Below are 19,689 nucleotides of genomic sequence, written 5' to 3'. Positions count from 1 at the left end.
GAAGTGAACCATGAGAGACTTAAAATATGTGGAAGCCCTGATAGATGGTCTATCATGGTTTTCACAATTTGACCATGTTTCATCCATCATGACTTTCACACATTGACAATTAATCTCTATGTCTAGAAAAGATGCAAAACATTTTCTTTCTTGGCCGGAGTATGAAAAGTTTTTCCATAGGTGACCATACGTATACGGGTATGGAAGTATGGAATATTTTCCATACGAGTATGAAAAAAACTATGGCATCAATGAGGAATACTTTAGTAGGCAAACTTATTGGTGCTTGCCTCTGTATTATGGTCAAAGATGCAGTGTTTTGGGCCTAAGACCCCTGGTGTGTAGTAGGTAAGCTGCATCCACGAGGAACACTTCAGCAGGAGATGGTAATTTGGCATGAAGTGACAGTACCATCTACCTATTTTGTGTCATTTGAGAGCCCTTGAGAGATTTTTTAATGGATTTGATGGTTCAAGGAAAGAATTTGGGAGAAAGAGAGAAAGAAAGAAAGAAATATATATTAACGTCTTTAAAAGACTCAGAGGGTCTATGCACATTGCAACCAATACAGTACAATGTATCCATGATGAATACTGAACCATGGAAAAGGAAAAAATTGTACGAGACTAGCAACATAAGCCCATATGATGCCACATGATGACATTGTGTGGTTGTACAGTGATATCCCTCCTTTAGAATAGAACACGAAGCAGCCATATCATCTCCTCTTTGTGATTGGAGCTATCTCCATGGCATGCGACATCTACATCTATAAGTACTATGGTCCCTTAATGAACCCATCCTCAAATCGTCATGAAAAATGCTTGTGTAAAACGGAGGTTTCTTGGTGAGCATTGGTGGGGACACTCATGTCTAGCAAATGTGGAGCCCTAGCAGGTCCAATGGAATACCACGGTTGATCTTTTGCCCGAGAGGCCCAACTGTGCCTATCAAACCAATCAACCACTTGAGTATACTAGGATCTGTCACGTCCACCCCGATGTAACTGCATCGCGATTCAAGGACCAATCTCGAGAGGCGCTCACTCTCAAGTGTGTATGTAAAATACATGATAAATATAAGTAATGATCTGAAAAAGGGCATCTATGACCAAAGGGACAGCTCCAAACTTTGCTAGCACAACTGCATTTGGCACAAATGGCTTACTTCTTGAGAGCATCATCAACAATAGTCTCTCTACGGATATCCTCTCGCAAAACGTGCATTGGCAGCTCGGCTCATGCAAAAGGTTGGGCTTGTAAAAGTAACTCGGAGATATAGATAAGATGAAACAATCTTCAGTTGGGCTTCCAATTGTGAGAAAGATAAGCTAGATGCAACCTGATATGATGTGCTAGAGACCATGACCTTAGTTTTGTGGAGATTTGACTGTGAGGTCTCTCTCGTCACAAAACCTCTGCAGTACATCCTATTGTCTTTGTAATACCTTTGAACAATCCCTCTGAAGAGGCTGAGATCAGAACAATGTCATCTACATATATTAGAAACGACACTACTGCCTGAGCTAGCTGTGAGTTTGGAGAAAGAAACTTGTCCTTAAGGTTGGCAAAGGAACCTAGTCACCAGAAACGGAAAACGGGAACGGAAATGACACCCCTTGGGAAACGGAAACGGGAACTGGTGCGGAAATGGATAGGAAACGATGCACATATATGAACCTTTTTTTTTTCAACGTTTATAAACAAAAATCTACGAAGAAACGTTTTTTGAAAAAACCTTTTTTTTCAATGTTTATAAAAAAACGTTTATGCAAAAACGTTTATCAAAAAAACTTTTTTTTCCAACGTTGATAAAAAAACGTTAATGCACAAACATTTATTGAAAAAATGTTTTTTCTTAACGCGGGGATTAGCTTCTTGTAGCGACTGGTATTCTGCAAGCTCTGGATTGCCTTAAGGGGGGAATCGATAGGACAACCTTTTTTGTTTCTTTAAGGAGTTTATAAACAAACTTTTATGAAGAAACGCCTTTAACTCTAGTGGGATCTAGGAGAGTGGGAGTGGATTGATGCCTTCGATCCTTTGAAAAGCCTTCCTTTGTTCAGTTTCACCGTTCGGAATGCCAGGCATCTCCTCACTCGACAAATGCATAGGATCCCTACTCTCAGGCCTCATTGGGAGAGCTATGATATTTCTCCGGTGATACAGCGCAGACATTGGCATAGACTTTGGCACTCATACAGAAGGAGCCAGATCTCTCATTTCTTTTGGTTATTCTTACATGGTGGTCTCCCCACCAATCAGTGGAGATCGGTTTTCGGTGTAGCACCTTCTTGTCCTAGGTGTGCGGCAGATGCACATTAGATTTGGGGTTATGTAGCCCAACTTATGGGCAAATCGAGTGGCCGAGCCATGCATGTGACTTGGGGGGTAGTTGCTTGGCTCTCCCAGTCCGGTCCGCAGCTTTTTTATGGAGGGAGTGGTATAGATTCTCCTATTTTCATTCGTAGAGGTATTGCCCCGCATGGTTTATTGCACGATGTTCCTCACTTTGATTATACACCTCCCAGACAGATTGACACGAGTTGGGAGATTGTTGCCAGTATTATAGCATGGCAGATGTGGAGAGCTAGATGCATGGAGGCTATTGAGGGTGTCCAGATTTTTGGGTCTCAGTGCATTAGTACTATATGGGGTGATATCATCTATACTCTTATGGCTACTTGGGCTCGCATTCAGGGGCCCTCTCGTTCTGCGCAGGTGAAGCGCATGATATTTATGCAGGAGTGGGACCATGATATCTTCTTTTCCTCTAGTACCACAGGTCTTACATGGCATCATGATGCTCCTCCGTGGTTGAAATCACCTTATATATTGGGGTGATTCTATTCTTTTCCGGCTCATAGCAGTGAATGTTGTATGTTTTTTTCATACTTAATAGAAGTCTCTTTCTGGGGGGGGGGGGGGGGGGGGGGGGGGGGGGGGAGAGGGGGGGGAGAAGAAACGCCTTAAAAAAAACGTTTATTAAAAAAACGTTTTTTTTTCAACATTTATAAACAAATGCATTTATGGAGAAGCGTTGAATAAAAAACTTGTGAACATTTATAAAGAAACATTTGATAAAAAACGGTTGCTCATCTCTACTACCTTGAGCTAATCCTCAGATAGTAGGGCTAGGGGGCCCTAGGATTAGGAGATAGTAGGCAGATACCGTGGGCTAAGGTTCATAATTAATAAAACTAGGCTATTGGCTATCTATAGCTATTTATAGAGGCAATTATCATTATATAAGTGATGCCTTAGATTTTTTTTTTGAGTCAGTTGTGCGGTGCACTTCTGATGGGTCTATGCCTTGACCTGAGTTTCTACTCCTGCGGTGGACAAGGTAGATCATAGATAGTCTTTCCAAGGGTCCCTGTGGGCAGGCGTCGGTGGTATGGGACGCTAGTGCTGATTCGCATGTATTAGTGGAGTGGAACCTGAGCCCCTGGTTTGGAAGTGAATCGAAGTACTGATCCTACGGTTGTGGTGAGAGAGGCTTCGCACCCCTTTTATCTGGTTTTCTTTAATCTTGTGTTGGATTGTGTTTAGAAGATCTTGGTTAGACAGGCCTGGAAGGCCTCTTACACTGATTGAGCCAGTATGTGGTTTAGAATCCACACAACAAATTTCGATAATGGTGACTAATCAGCTTTGCTAAACGCCTTAAAAAAAACGTTTATTAAAAAAACGTTTTTTTTTCAACATTTATAAACAAATGCATTTATGGAGAAGCGTTGAATAAAAAACTTGTGAACATTTATAAAGAAACATTTGATAAAAAACGGTTGCTCATCTCTACTACCTTGAGCTAATCCTCAGATAGTAGGGCTAGGGGGCCCTAGGATTAGGAGATAGTAGGCAGATACCGTGGGCTAAGGTTCATAATTAATAAAACTAGGCTATTGGCTATCTATAGCTATTTATAGAGGCAATTATCATTATATAAGTGATGCCTTAGATTTTTTTTTTGAGTCAGTTGTGCGGTGCACTTCTGATGGGTCTATGCCTTGACCTGAGTTTCTACTCCTGCGGTGGACAAGGTAGATCATAGATAGTCTTTCCAAGGGTCCCTGTGGGCAGGCGTCGGTGGTATGGGACGCTAGTGCTGATTCGCATGTATTAGTGGAGTGGAACCTGAGCCCCTGGTTTGGAAGTGAATCGAAGTACTGATCCTACGGTTGTGGTGAGAGAGGCTTCGCACCCCTTTTATCTGGTTTTCTTTAATCTTGTGTTGGATTGTGTTTAGAAGATCTTGGTTAGACAGGCCTGGAAGGCCTCTTACACTGATTGAGCCAGTATGTGGTTTAGAATCCACACAACAAATTTCGATAATGGTGACTAATCAGCTTTGCTATGATTGCTCATTTCTCAAGATCGAGAGATTGGTGCTGAATTTTGTCATGCTAGTTTGTGTGTTGGACCAAGTGGCCCAAGAAGATTTAAGTGTGCACTAGTTTAGTCAAGAAGTATTTTTGGGTCAAGCAAGTTGTGAGTTCACAAGGTGGATTTAAAAGACAAGTTTGGGTCAAGTGGAGTGAGTTTTATCTCCAGGAGACTACCTCTAGAGTGGCGGTGTAACGGAAAGGACCTAGTGTAATCAAGAGTTTAGTCTTGGTTGTGGCATGTTGCAAGGCCAAGACAATTCTTTGAGCACATGTTTGAACTTGATAGTGTACACTTCATTCCTAAAATGGAGAAAGACAGAAGAATTATGACACGTGTTAGTGTGAAATGGTATTAGTAAAGGTTGCGCCAAATGGTACTAGTAACTGTTGCAATTACAATGAGGTTGTGTGTCTTAAGTAAAAGTAAACTAGAACGTTTCTCTGACATGCATGAGATGCACTTGATTTGTGTCGAGGAGATGGGTGTTCTAAATTGATTTGGTTTTGCCAAGCTTCCTATCTATGATTTACAAGTGGTACTTTGGAGTTGCGTTCATAACTGCAAGTGGCAGTCACATGAGCTTGGGGAAAAATCTATTAAGCTTTTCTATAGGACAAGGTGAGCATGAGTTTAAGTAGACTCGTGGGAGTTGTGGATTTTCTTGACAATCCAAGTAAGCTATTTGGGGAAAATAACGAGGAAGGTGTAGACATGTTTAGAATCGGATGCGTGTCGCTTTTTCCAAGTGTTGAAAGGAAACCTAGGAGACATGGAATTGATTAGAATATTTAAGTGATTCATTTTGGAATAGATCAAGCTAATCATGAACTACAGTTGCTCCTTGAATAAACAGAAACAATTGTGGAATTGTACTCTTGGGAAGCTCCTTGTAGTCTGGAAAAGGAGATCCCTTGTCAAATGCAACTTGGAAAATGGAGTGTTAGTCTTGGCAATGTTCCCCTACATTTGTTTTTGAGGATGATGATTCCTAAAGGGAGACAACCAAGTAACCAAGGCAGTGGAAATTGTGAGAATGGTAGCATATAGATTTACATATCGCTACTTTGCGTTTTAGTTTGAACCCTTGTCCATGATGACAAGGTTTTTGAGTGATTGGCTTGATGCCCAAGAATTCAATGATGTGTAGCTCGATAGACCAAATAGACATAGGCGGCTACACAAGTATGGTTTGGTTGGTCAGGGTTTATGTTGGGGATGCTAAGAGATCACTATTTTTCGTAGGAGGGGTGGTTCATCTTCTCTTCGCCATGGTAGTTATTTTTCAAATGCTTCTTCTTTGATCTCATGTTCTTTCATGCTCTTAGGTATGGAATATGTGGATCTTTCTTTTTCTTCTTCACTGTAGCAGGGCAGTTTGCGCGGATGGGTGATTTGTAATTGAGAAGGAGAGAGAAGATGTGTGTGTATGAGTTATCCCATATGCACATGGGTGCAACGGTGCCTTAAAGTTGTATAAAAAGGCATGTATTGGAGTTTGAAAAGTATTCTTGTATGGGAACACCCCTTGGTGTAGTTGAGGTTTGAGTAATCACTGATGTCATTAAAGGTTCTAATTTTTGTATAAAGGGACAGTCCATCCAGTTGGCAATTAACAAGAAGTTCACCGTCCCTCTTCGTGTCTTCAATCGTGCTACAGATGTAGCCATTTTTTGGCACGCCCGGTGGGATGGGGGGAATTCTATCTTTCCCCCTCTCCACACACCTCCTTTGGCACCTCTGCCTGCTCTTCTCTATGAAGCCAGAGGCCACAACCATGCGCTGCCCCTCCCATCTGCCTACCCTTGCTCAACCTTACCTCAGAGTCTCGCGGGCTTGGGCCACCAGCAGTCTACTGTGTGCATTATTATTTTGGCGATCATGGAACTGCAACGTGAGCTGTGTGGTGCAATCTGTAAACTGTAGTGGTTCTTCTTGGTGCCATCTCGCATTTCTCTACACCTGTGCGGCGCACATTCAAACATTCGCGGCCTTGCTCACCAGCCCATGTTTGTCGTTGCTGGTGCTCCTTCGCACATGTCAACGTTTGATGTGGCTTGCCCTTCATCACATTGCAGGCCCTTTTACACACATGGCTTCCCGTTTCAAACTGTCGTCCCTGCCGCCCTAGTGACCCACTGTCGATGATCATCTGCTCACGCTTGCCACTGGTTTTACCACCCAATGCTCGTGATCATCATTGACCACATCACCATCAGCTTTCGCCGTAATCACTATCAGCACTGTGGTGTTCCAGTCAAGCTGCAAAGGCAGGGCAGGAGTCCCAATCTACACAATGGTCCATGTGTCTCCAGAACTCCCACTGCTTCCACATGCAGGTGGACACCTTCCTGTTGAAGTTGTAAGCAGCTGCCGATTGGCGTCGATTGGCTCAGGAGCATGACTATCTACAACCGTCTCAGCTGCACATTCACAACATAGACGCCCATGTGCTGCAGGAGCTTCAGGTGGCCGTAGGGTTGAGGTTGAGCTGCAGAAGAAGGGCAGGAGCTCGGCACGCTGTGGAAAGGCTTGTTGATCTGCACCGGTTCAAACACATCAGTGATGCATAATGTTTTGCCTGCTGGCGTGAGCTGTAGCACCTCTGAGCTCTCTCTCTCTCTCGCTCTCTCAGATTCTCTCTCTCTCGCCCTGGAGTCCTCCCGACAGTTAGCTTTACAGGGAGACACGGCTTGTTGGTATGGACAGATGACATCTTGGTTCCAGGCACATGGTTTTAGCATGGACAGATTGCCTCCCTTCCAGTATTCTCTGGAGGCACCCTCTCTCACTCTCACACGGACAGAGATTACCAGACTCATCCGTCAGGATTTAGTTCAGCTGGACATTAGGAGGACATGGATACAGCCGACTGAGGAGCTGGGCACGAAGATGGCTTTCTACAGAGAGCATTTTCTTCAGCTCACAGCAGATGGTTTTGTGATCAGACCCAGTTACATGGATGTACACTTGTCTCATGCAGTACGATGTGCTATTGGTCAGATTCGCACATCCTCACACCAGCTTGAGATTGAGATTGGCCGATATAGAGGTATACCAGCTGAGGCCAGGATATGCCGAGTATGCCATGGGGAGCCAGAGACAGAGCTGCATTATATATGCCATTGTACTGCATACTATGAGATACGTGGTCGTTTCCACTGTTTATTCAGAGAGGGTTTTGGACCACTTTCCAGAGTCATGGGATACCAGGACCAGAGGTGTTTGGGATTGTTCTTGCTTGAGCTGCGGAGACATAGAGATAGCCTACTTAGGCGCACAGAGAGCCAGACTCAGAGGCACATTACAGATTTCTTTAGTCCAGCCATCACTGCGCCAGATGGACCACAGCAGCAGCAGGACATGGATACCGCCCACAGCAGGGGTACACTGATTGATCGTGCGATTGAGCTTGGGTGGTCCAGACGCCCACGACTACGGAGGGGGGCATCCCAGCATAGACGGAGGTTGCAGCGGCAGATTCGGATTATTCTTGCGAGGCATGCAGGACACCCAGTCAGGGTGCTGACCACAGAGGATATTGAGGAGATCCGCCAGTGTCCGATGCAGCACATATTATGAGATGGAGGCACCTCCATAGTGTACCCCTCCGTCCCACATGATATTGTATCCTCTCACTATATTCCACTCACCTCCATAGCGTACCCCCCCTCGCTATATTCCAGTTCCAGTTTCATTTTCTAGGTGCCAGTAGTATCATCTTTATTTTTCATTTTCTGGGTTTTTTTATCCAGACATTGTATCAGATCCACCATGATGTAACTTTTGGCCTCATAGGTCATTATGGCCTTTTGAAGACGTTAATATAACATTTCATTTCATTTCATTTCTCTCTCTCTCTTTTTATCTCTCTCTCTCTCTCTCTCTCTCTCTCTCTCTCTCTCTCTCTCAGATTCTCTCTCATAGGCCAACTTTGGCCTCTTGTAGACGTTAATATATCTTTCTTTCTTTCTTCCTTCTCTCTCTCTCTCTCTTTGCCACCTGCTTCGCTTCGCTGTTCCCTGTTCGCTTCGTGCCTCTGTGCGTAGCCGCTGCCTTCGCCCCTGCTCGTTGCCCTCTCTCTCTCTCTCTCTCTCTCTCTCTCTCTCTCTCTCTCTCTGTGTGTTTGCTACTGCCGCCCACTAGCCCTTCCGCCTTGCTGCCCTGCTGGCCCGCCTGCCTGTTCGGTAGGCCCTGTGCCCCTGTTTTCCCACCCACCCTTGCTCAGGCCCCCAAGGCGGCAACATAACTCTCTCTCTCTCTCTCTCTCTCTCTCTCTCTCTCTCTCTCTCTCTCTCTCCTCCCTGCCTGTGGAAGGGCTGCAGAATAATCTCAAGGAATGGCCCCGAGTCTCCAAGAGAAACTCGAGGTCCTCGAGACGGCAATGAAGGCACTAATCAAGGAGAACAAGAAGACATCTGATTCCAACCTCAATGAGGTGGAGAACAAACTACACCGGCACATCATGGCCCTCGAAGCACGGGTCATGGACCTTGAACAAGAGAACACAGCACTCAAGGACGAGGTGAGTGCATTGAAAGTGGAACTGGTAGCCGTCAAGAACACCAAGAAGGAAGAAGGGGAGATCAATGACAACACTCTCACGGCCATCAAAGAAGAGATCTCCAAGGAGATCACAAAGGACATGGAGGTAAAACTCGAAGCGAAGCAGTCAGGATAGGTTGAGGTGGTGAAGAAGAACATCCGTACAGAAGTGAGGGCCAGGATGCGGCAGCAAGACCTCATAGTGCTACTCCTAGACTTTGAGAAAGCTCATGATGGGGTGGATTGGGGCTTTTTGGAGGGCACGATGAGCCCGATGTAGTTTCCTGTGGAGTGGATTCGTGGGGTTTTAGGACTTTACATAGCCTGTGACAGTCAGGTTCTCATTCAAGGAGCTTGTGGCGACAGATTTCCCCTTTCCCGCTCGTTACGGCAAGGCTGACCTCTGGCACCTTAACCTTTTCCTATTGGTCGTCGAGGCCATGAGCAGTTTTCTCTCAGCCCATGAGATGGGGCCTCAGGGAGTGCTTCTCCCCCTCCCTACTTAGGAGCTGTTGGACTCAGAGTTTGCAGATGACACAACAACTTAACTTTCAGGAGATGTGGGGAATCTCTAGAGATTGGCGGAGGCGATCGAGATCTTTTGTCACGCATCAGGAGCTCAGATCAACTCGCACAAGTTGTGGTTTTTGGGTAGGCCGCCACTTGGCGCCGAGTTGAGGCTTTCTAGTGGATCCCGAGGGGACTCCAGTTTGCTATCTTGGACGCCAGGTGGGCATTGACATCTCCCCGGAGTAGCAGCTCTCCCCACTTCTTCTGAGTATTGGAAAGAAGCTTTTGTACTGGAGTTCTATGAGGCTCTCCCTAGCTGTTAGAGTGGTGGTGATGAATGAGGTTTTTTCTTGCCACCATGTGGTACATCACTTCTTGCTGGGCTTTCTCGGGAGCATGTATTGGCCAGGTACAGTGGTTGATCCGGAACTTCTTATGGGCCTGGCAGTGATGGGAGGCTTGCCAAGGCCAAGGTGGCATGGAGAGTGATCATTCAGCCACGACGTAGAGGGGGCTATTCAGAGGTGTGCCCTGTTGGGCAAGCTGATTGTTAGAGGACTCCTTCCTGATGGCGAGCCTTGGAAGGACTTCGTTTTGGCCCGGATTTCAGCCCGCACTCCGAGTCCAGGGGGCCCTTGGCCGCAGAGTACCGGATGGATCTTCACAGAGATGCGGGCTTGTAGTTTTAGGCGAGATTTTGAGGACAGATTAATAGCCAGTCTACTTCAAGCTTGGAATCACCTCAGGCTGGCCCTTAGGCAGATTGCTTTGGTAGCCTTAGAGGAGTGGCTTCGGCATTCATTGGTCTGGAACCCGCTGATCCGTTTACCCAATGGCCAGCCCGTTGACCTCATGTATCATGGGGCGGGTGGAGCATAGGATGTGCTAGGCTCCTTGGAGATTGGATTGCACACATGTAGTTACTCCGGGAGATGCAGGAGAGAGGCCTAACATGGATCCGGGGTAGAGACATGCTCAACATCGACATCGACTCTGCTATTCCTTAGAAGTGGATGACTCCTATCCCAGACCCGACTCCCCCACTGTGGCTAGGCTTGTTTAACAAGCATGATATTCTTGTGGTAGCCCGCGCAGCGAATGAGGACAGTGGTTTGCTCACTTTTTCTATTGGTTCCCGTGGCAGATTAGAGAAATCCGAGTCCCCCTTGGACGATTTTAGTCGCTGCACCTTACAGAGGGTGAGGGTGATTAAATTTTAGGCACGAGAGTGGCACATAGAGTCTAGACCCACCACCAGCCAAGGTGGCCAGGGAGAGATTCTGGCGGCTTTGGATATGGGAGAGCCGACCTCTCACGCCCCTCCAGTTGGACCCAGGCGAGTGGACTTGGCATGATCCTGCTGATCGGGAGGAGACTCTGGATTCCCCCTTCTTTGCGTATACAACGGGGCTAGGCTGTAGGATGCAGATGCTAGAGATTGATGGCACCCTCGCAACAGTAGTACAATGGCAGTCACAGGGCCTCTCACAACACTTCCTCTCAGATTTTTGGAAGAGGCTCTGGGAAAGTTTCGGCCTCAAAAGATCACCCTCTTTCTGTGGTTGCTGGGCAGGCACGTGGTTGGCCATTGGAGGTCGACCATCAGCTTGCACGAGGTGCGGCCACCCTCAAGAGTCTCAGTGACATTGTCTTTGGGATTGCCGGAAGGCTCAACAGGTTTGGTAGCAGATTCTTGATTCTTCGCATCTTCACAATGGATAGGGCCTCGACCCGGATCATTACTTGTGGCCCTGTTGCTTGGTCCATAGAGGTTGAGGTTGTCAAGGATTATGAGAAGGATGGTGGGGGGCTTTCCCTCCAGGTTTCTCACCTCTGCATTTTGGTAGTATAAGTCACAACCCCATCTACAGACCACTGGAAATTGGGCTCATGTCAGAGATGGGAGATTTGCAGTAGCATTGTAGCCTCGCACATATGGTGAGCTAGATGCAGCAAAGCCATCGAGGGTACCCACACTCCGCTTGCGGAGTCCATCAAGAGCATTTGGTCCGACATCATTCATACCCTCCGCGGTCAGTGGGGGAAGATGCAGGGTGGCTCTGGCTGCATGCTGAAGCGGCGGGAAGCTTTCTTGAGGCTCTGGCGGCTTGGCCCTTTTCTCATGGACAGAGGAGGTGATCCCACTTGGCCTTAGAGACCACCTGTGTGGTTATCCTCCCCCCATCCCATCCCATCCCCATCCCCAACCCCACCCCCCCCCCCCCCTTCTTATGAGATAGCCTTCTCCTCATAGAGTGGCCAGCCAGAGGGGAAGTGCATCTTTCTCCACCCTTTTGATTATTTGATCCCTGCCGTGAACATGAGGCGAGGTTGTATCTAGCCCTTCGTGGTTGTATTTAGCCCATTGTGGCTGCTTTTCATTAACTAATAGAAGGATCTATTTCTCGGAAAAAAAAAAAGAAACTCTTTAGTATGAAAAACGGTTTCCATGGCAAGATCCCAATGCGAATATGGTAAGGAGCACTGCCACTCCATGCAAATTATACCATGGGAGGTAATTTGAGTGTACAGAAAGAGGGAGGGGGGCGTAAGAATGATGCTTTGTAAGCTCAAGAGCAGCGTGGTGGCTTCACTTTTACATATGTGGTCCATAGTTGCTCTTGTACGCCGTATGATACGGTACGTATGGTTTGATACATACGGTACCGTACGGAACCCCCCACCCCCCCTCCCTCTTTGTTTTTGTCTGTTGTTGTTTTGACCCCTTTTTTTTTTTGAAAAAATTGGCCATTTATGGATGTTTTTGACTATTATGGGGCTTGATTGGTTTTGGTGTCATTTTAGGCTGAGCAGCCAAGGATGTGTGGATGTTGACTATTGGTGTGGATGTAAAGGACCTGTTCTCTCTATCCTTGGGATCACTAATCCATATTTGGAGGGTTGAGGTGAGGCACCTTCCTTCGCTTGGGCAACAAGAAGCAAAGGCTTCTCCTCAACTACCTCTCTCTCTATGTATCTTTGCAGACCGTCTTCGAACAGTTGGGCCTTGGCCCTTGGCCTTGGTTGGGTGCCTTGGACTCTTTGGCCTGCCTTTAAAAAGCTATCTGCCAACCTTCTATCCATTATAAGTTTCAAGATCTCAAGCTCAAGCTCTTGTAGCTCTAGCCTCTCAAGCTCAAGCTCAAGCTCTCATTGCTCTCAAGCTCTCCTCTCTTGGGCCTCGGCACTTGCAAGTGCAACCTCCTTAGCAATGATGACTTCGATGAGGGCTCGGAGGTGTCCTCTTCTCCTATAGATGATCTCTGCAAGGGCTCCGAATCCCGATAGTGATGCCTTCTCCATCTAGGTCCTAGGATTTAGATTCTAGCCTCCGTCGTCTCATCCCTTTTTTTTTTTGTACTTGCAGCTAGCGCACATTGCACCGAACTTACGGTCTAGCCGCCCTTAGTACTATGCTTTGTACTTTTGTTTGTAACTTGTTTTAATGGAATTTTGGCTTTTAACAACCTCTGAGCTCTGTATCCTTTCAAATTGATAATCTATAAATTTATAAGTTGTTAAAAAAAAAACCATACCTTATCCTATCGTACTCCAAAATTTCATATGGTACAGTAAATTCCGGTACTATATCGTACTGTACTGTATCGTATGAGCGTATGCCAAGAACTGTCATTGTAGTCACAGGCACTACTCTTTGGGAGCTGCAACTGGCACACTGTAACAAATTCTTTTGAAATAGTTGTAAGTGGAGATGTTTGGATATATCATTTGCTCCAATGCATGTTTCAGACCATTATATGCTATCATCTATGTGATAACATGAGAATGGGTTTTCATATGGTACGGTAAATTCCCGTACGATATCGTACCGTACTGCATCATACAACCGTACGCCAACAATTATGATTTGGTCAGAGACACTACACTTTGGGAGCTGCAAATGGCACACTGTAACAAATTCTTTTGAAATAGTTGTAAGTGGAGATGTTTGGAGATATTGTCTGCTCCAATGCGTGTTTCAGACCATTATATGCTATTATCTATGTGATAAAATGAGAATGGGTTTTGGAAAATTCCGTGTCTTCTATGGGTATTAGAATAAATAGCAGTAAATCCTTATTTGCATATATGCTCAAATTCCTGAATGTGCAGTGTGTGCGGCTATTTGTTTCATATGAACTAAGGTATTCACATATCTGAGAGATGTGATGTAACAAATTCTTTTGAAATAGTTGTAAGTGGAGATGCTTGGAGATATCATCCACTCCAAGCGTGTTCAGACCATTATGTGCTATCATCTATGTGATAACATGAGAATGGGTTTTGCAAAACAATCTGTGTCTACTATGGGATAATATTAGAATAAATAGCAGTAAGTCCTTATTTGCATGAATACTCAAATTCCTGAATGTGCACGGTGTACGGCTATTTGTTTCATATGAACTGAAGTATTAACATATCCGAGATGTGTATATCCAGCGTTTCCTATATGACACACACACGTTTACTTTCAAAACGTAGAAACATAGCAATTTTAATCTTTGTGCACTGTAGCCATGTCAAGATAGCATATCCTTGGTTGTTCTCATTTGACTTTGCTTAGAATCTGTGAGAGAATGTTTTACTGAACTTGTCCACCATCGAACTAGTGCTTGCCAAAGTTTTGAAGTTATCGTGCATGGGTGGTTGATTGCTTCTTGTTTGCAGGCTATTGCATGGTTCTTTGCACGGTGGGTTGACACATATCTTCTACCATCAGATGCTGGCAGAGGTCCGAATTCAACTCCATCTGGTACTGACGGTGATCTTCAACAGAGTTTGGCAACAGGAGCTGAGAGAAACCCCGTGGTATTTGCCTTCAGTGAACAAGGTGACGGGAGGTCTGCATTGGAATGTCTTGTGCAACTTGCAGGTGCTGCATTAACATCTTGGCCAGGAGAGAGAACTTTATTGGTAATATAAGTTGCTTTATGGTTTGGATAGATCTTTTTAACAAATTTTGGGATGTGGGCAGCAGGTGATTTCAAAGCTAAGGAAGAGCAGTTAAATTTATTAGTTGTTATGCTCATGCCTACAGGAAATTACCTGTTTTCAGCTACTTCCTGCGCTTACACGACGACGTAACGTCTGCAGTCATCTTGTCAAATCGGTGAGTAGAAGTCACTTGGTCTTAAGGTACCTTTTTTGAAATTTTTTTCGTGTGTTGACCTGATGGGCTGGAACTTGGCCCTTTATTCATCATGTCACACCTGGCTGCAATTAGCAGGGGTTGAACCCAAGACCTGCATGTTGGGACTTCAACCTCGAAATATTTTTCTTGAGCTTGCTTAAATGTTGCTTGTGATCTATGCACAAGCACACACACAGATCTGCAAACATGAAACACACTCTCACACCTGGAAGAAAAAAAAGAAAGTATGTTTTGCCAGGAGCGAAGAATGGCCCATGAGACCAAATGTAATGTAATGTAATGCTGATGAATTTCTGCAGTGTTAGATATCTATAGAATCTTTGTAACATCCACCGATAAAACATAGGGTCAAATGAATGTGTGTGTGTGAGAGAGAGAAAGAGAGAGAAAGAAAGATATATTAAGCGTCTACTAAAGACCCGATGGGCCTATGAGACCTAAGTGATACAGTAATGTCCATGGCATATCTCATCATGGAATGGAAAATAAAACAGAAAGAAAACATAAACATAGCTATCTCACTGGGGTGATACAAAACTGTCCATGGAAACTCATCATGGAATACTAAGAACATAGAAACATGAGAGTAGAATCAGCTCCGAGTAGATGGTATACCACTCACCAAAATATCAAGCATGGGGCTAATGAGTATGGCTGAGAGGTCTCCCTCAGATTTGTCACTTGGACAGGTAGCTCGATGGCGGTGGGGTATGTCTTGGATCTGGAGCTGATAAGGTGATCTTGTCCGATGGCCCGGAGGCCAGGGGCGTCGGGCACACCGGAGTGCGGAGGCTCGGTCCAAGGTAACTCCTCTCGGGTGAGGTAGGTCCGGTGTAGCTCCTGGAGGGTCCACAAGATCCACTACATTGGTGTCCACCTCTTGGGTTCCGGAAGAAATTGGTGATGGTTGGCTGGCGAGGGAGGGGGCGGGGTGGCTGAGGCCAAAGCTCTCTCAAAAAGGTGTCCTTGTGTCTGCGGAGCTCAAGTAGAAAGAGGCCGAGGCAAAGCTGGTCTTGGAAGTCAATGATCGTGGAGAGAGAGAGAGAGAGAGAGAGAGAGAGAGAGAGAGAGAGAGAAATGATATATTAACGTCTTCAGAAGGCCAAAATGACGTATGAGACCAAAAAGGTTACAACAATTGGTGGATCTGATACAATGTCTGTGTAAGAAAAGCTAAAAACAACTAAACAACTAACTGAAACTGAAACAACTATGAGGAAAAGTACGGTACTAGGAGCTCCTAATGGATAACATCTCGGAGGAAAACTCCAGCAACAAAGGTAAGCATCATACACATCACTATCCAAAGATGTCTCTCATCGGTCGATGGCGGATATCCTCAATGTCCTCCATGGTGAGTACTCTGACTGGACGTCTCCCATGCCGTGCTAGTATGGTCCTGATCCTCTGTTGTAGTCTCCGCCGATGTCGAGATGGGCCTCTCATCTTGGGGCGCCTGGACCGCCCCCAGCTCTATAGCCCGATCAATCAGTGTACCTCTGGTGCGGCTATACTCTGGGGCTATCTGCAATGCCTGCTGGCCTGATTGCTCAATCTCTGGTCGAAAGAAGTCTGTAATCTGCCTTTGTAGGTGTCTCTTCCTCTCTTATCCCCTCCCTCTCAAGAGACCCTCTCGTAAAGGGTGAGTGTCAACTGGGGCTCTCTGGTGGGGGCCAAAGAAGTCAATGAAAGATGTCTATGTGTTATCCGGCATCTTTGGCTTGGTCTTTGCAGACTTGAAGCTTGAAGCTCCTTGTGTTCTCCAATGACCCTCAAGAAATGATCTCTGGAGGATTGAAGATTTGGGGAAAGCTCATCTGGAAATATCCATTTCCGGTCTGATCTAGATGAATGATGTGGTTGATATCCTGCCGTGAAAGTTGAAACTACATAAACTTGCTTTTTTCTTTCATGCACTATACTCTCGGAAGGGTACACTTTACACTGCATATAGTCATACATGTTAACTTTGTTTATTTGTTCTATTCCAAGAAGTGTAGAGGCCACAGTGCCATGTACCTTGCATAAGTAATGATCCATTTTGACAATCTTTCTGCTTTGAAGCAAAATGTTGTCTGAAGTAATTGGAGTTCGGTGTTTTCCATTTTGTGCATGAGTGTTTGATACCCACACTCTGTGTTCATTGCACTTGATAATTGATATTTGTACATTCACTTAGTGTTTGATGTTTGTACATGCACTCATTGTTTTCTTATTGGCTTCAGAATGGTTGGCAGCATCTTGCAAAGGCATTTGCTTATCTAGATCGAACATTGTTAGCTCTTCCTACCTCTATTCAGGTTAGTGGTATTGCTAGTGTTTAAGAAATTGTGTATGAGCATTTCACAAGTGCATTACTTTAAGTGACCGGTTGAAGCTTCATGTTTGCATGAGCTGCTACTTACACATGATTGTAACCCAACAGTGATCGCTTTCTTTCCTTTTCATGCGTCCCATCAAAAGCACACGCAACTTAGATTTCCTTTTCATTAAATTTCTGCTTTTCTGTTTTATTAATACCAGATATTCTTGTTTTGGCTTGCAACTGGTGTGCATGCTTGACTACAGCTCATTATGCCACAACATTTTCAAGCTTAGAATTAGCATAGCCTCGTGGCAGGTGTGAGCTTTATTGTGGATTTCAGCACTGTAGGTAATCACGGCAATACCAAAATCAACTCGCACCTCTCCTCCATCAGAGGAATGATTTCATGTATTGCTGATAGTGTGTGGTAGGTATATGTCTCTTCACAGGAGTAGCCTCTCCACCACGATAATAGTAGAGGGGTTGATAAATGCCTACTTGTGTCTATCTAGATACTACTGATGACTTGAGCAGTGGATGTTCCAAGTCCATAACTGCATTATTGACTTGTTGTAGAAGATGCAGTTGTCAATAATGCATCATGATTTCTTTTCCATGCCGTGTGCCTGTGCCAAGGTTGCATTTTTAAAGGGACATGGTATTAGAAACATTTTTCTCAGACCTTGAGGAGCTTAGAAATGATATGCACAAAATCATGCTCATAACAAGCTACACATATCAGAATGATACAAGAGGAGAGTTAAAATGACCAAGCTCCCAACTATGATGTGTGAGTTCCCAGCTCACCGTAAGGCTTCTGCACTTAATCTACACGATCTTGGGTTCACATTGGAAACCCTTCACATGATGTTATCTCTTGCATGGGAAGCCATTTGGGTTTATAGTTTCCCATGGAGAAGAACCAGTGTGTCGCTCATAAACCTTGAAACAAAAAGAAATTTAAAATTCCAAGTGTTTCTTGTGACTATGCCCCAGAGGTTACAATATATCAAGAGAGGGGAAGGGGAAAAAGGGTGATGGGGGAAGATGGAGGAGAAAGAGGGAGAAGAGGACGAATAAGAATAAAGAATGAAGAACGGAGCAGAAGCAGGCTACAAAGGGTGTGATGCGGAGGACAAGGTTGCAGGCAGACAAAGTCATGATAAAACCAGCAAAACTGGGTGGAAAGTTGTGCACGCAAACAGGAAAGAAAAAAAAGGAAAAATTTTAATCTTAATATTGGGCTTTTTTTTTCCCTTTTCTCTAGAGGTTTTTAGCATTTTAGAAATGTTTCTAGCTAGGAATGTCGCATGGTTTTTAGCCCTAAAAACTGGTTGTTTCCTCTTCTATTCTTAGGCAAAAATCTTCATACCACCCATGTTGGGCCACTATCCATATATAACGTGATACACTGTCTATCTGCTTGAAGGGTATGGCGGGGCCTACATAAGGGTGCCCCTTTCCAAGTCCCTCACTTCATTCGCCAGCTCCACCAAGCAGTACAAGAAGCCTGCCCTTACATACAACAGCATCAAGCCATCTATAGCAAGTTTCCATTGGATCCATTGGAACTGCTCTTCTCCGGAGCGCAAGGTTGATGGGTTTGGTGATCAGTGGTTAAGGAAATTTAGAATAACGTTAACTTTTGTTCCCAAATCTAGTTTGGTGTGCATTGCAGTAGAATTGGTCCCGGTGAAAAGTATGATTGCAATCATACACATTTGATTGCTCAAGCAGGTGTTACGAAAGTATGAACAAAATATGTATGATAAATACTAATTATGTGCTCTCCTGTTGATGCTTTGTTTTATTATTTGAAAACTCAAAATTAGATTGGTGCCCAAAACTTAATAGTTTTCAAATTTTGATGCCCACTTACGTAAATGGTCAAGTATCGGCTATCACTTTCATACCCACAAGTCAAATCAGGTCCACACATAGCCACTTGATCTCAGCCCCTGCCACTTGATCTCAGCCCAACACACAGCTTCACACTCAGGTTGATATGCGGGACCTTGATTTTTTTTTTTTTTTGTGAGAAGAAGATCCTTCTATTAGTTAAAAAATAGCAGCCATAGGGCTAGATGTACATGCTCAGCACCTTCAAAAGAGGAAAAATATGAACGGGATAGGGGTCCATGGCTGGCTGCTCTTGGAGGGAAACTACCTCATACAACCGGGAAAGAAAGAGAGGGGGGGTTTGGGAGGGGTGGTGGTGGGGTGGCATCAAACCGGCAGCCTATAATGCCAACTAATCTCGCCGGGCCAATTGGTGTGAAATTAACCAGTGCACCATGTGCCCAGGAAGGCCTCGCTGTCCACGCATGCGATCCGACATGCCCTGCAGCTTCCTTCATTGACAGTGGAGGGTATGAATGATGTCGGTCCAAATGGAGTGGATGGACTTAGCTGGACGGGTGAGAGTACCCTCAATGGCCTCGCTACCAACGGACCCACCAAATATGCCATGCTATGCCGCTGATGATCTCCCGAATTGTATTGTGGGGTGGCTGCATCGCAAGCACTCTGTCCGCTGTCCTCCAATGGCCAATTAAGTGCAACAAGGCTCCAGTGGGCTAACTGCCACAGGAAGAGTGTGACCTTCCTAGGCCAATAACTGTCCAACAGCTGCTTCCAAAAATCTCTGAGGAAGCATGAAGAGATGCCTTGGGATTCTAGTGGGCTATTGCTGTTGGGTTGCCATCAATCTCATGAATCTGTATCTTGCGACCCATCCTCACTGAGTAATGAAAAAGGGGTGTGGTTGGGCTCTCTGGGCTGAAGGGGTCCTG

At 45.2% G+C, this 19,689-nt stretch overlaps 1 protein-coding gene across 1 annotated transcript in view; it reads left to right on the top strand.

Annotated features, from left to right (window-relative positions):
• LOC147621106 (uncharacterized) overlaps positions 1-19,689 on the top strand; it is a 193,150-nt gene that overhangs the window by 127,709 nt on the left and 45,752 nt on the right. The window contains 3 exon segments of the mRNA XM_086823831.1: positions 14,109-14,354; positions 14,479-14,550; positions 16,818-16,892. Coding sequence (XP_086679957.1) covers positions 14,109-14,354; positions 14,479-14,550; positions 16,818-16,892 — 393 coding nt within the window.

Source organism: Cibotium barometz, chromosome 30 (assembly GCF_041138505.1).
Source record: "Cibotium barometz isolate CiBa-2024 chromosome 30, ASM4113850v1, whole genome shotgun sequence".
NCBI classification, from domain to species: Eukaryota; Viridiplantae; Streptophyta; class Polypodiopsida; order Cyatheales; family Cibotiaceae; genus Cibotium; species Cibotium barometz.
Note: the sequence above shows the minus strand (reverse complement) of the source record. Positions and strands in the feature narration are given on the sequence as shown.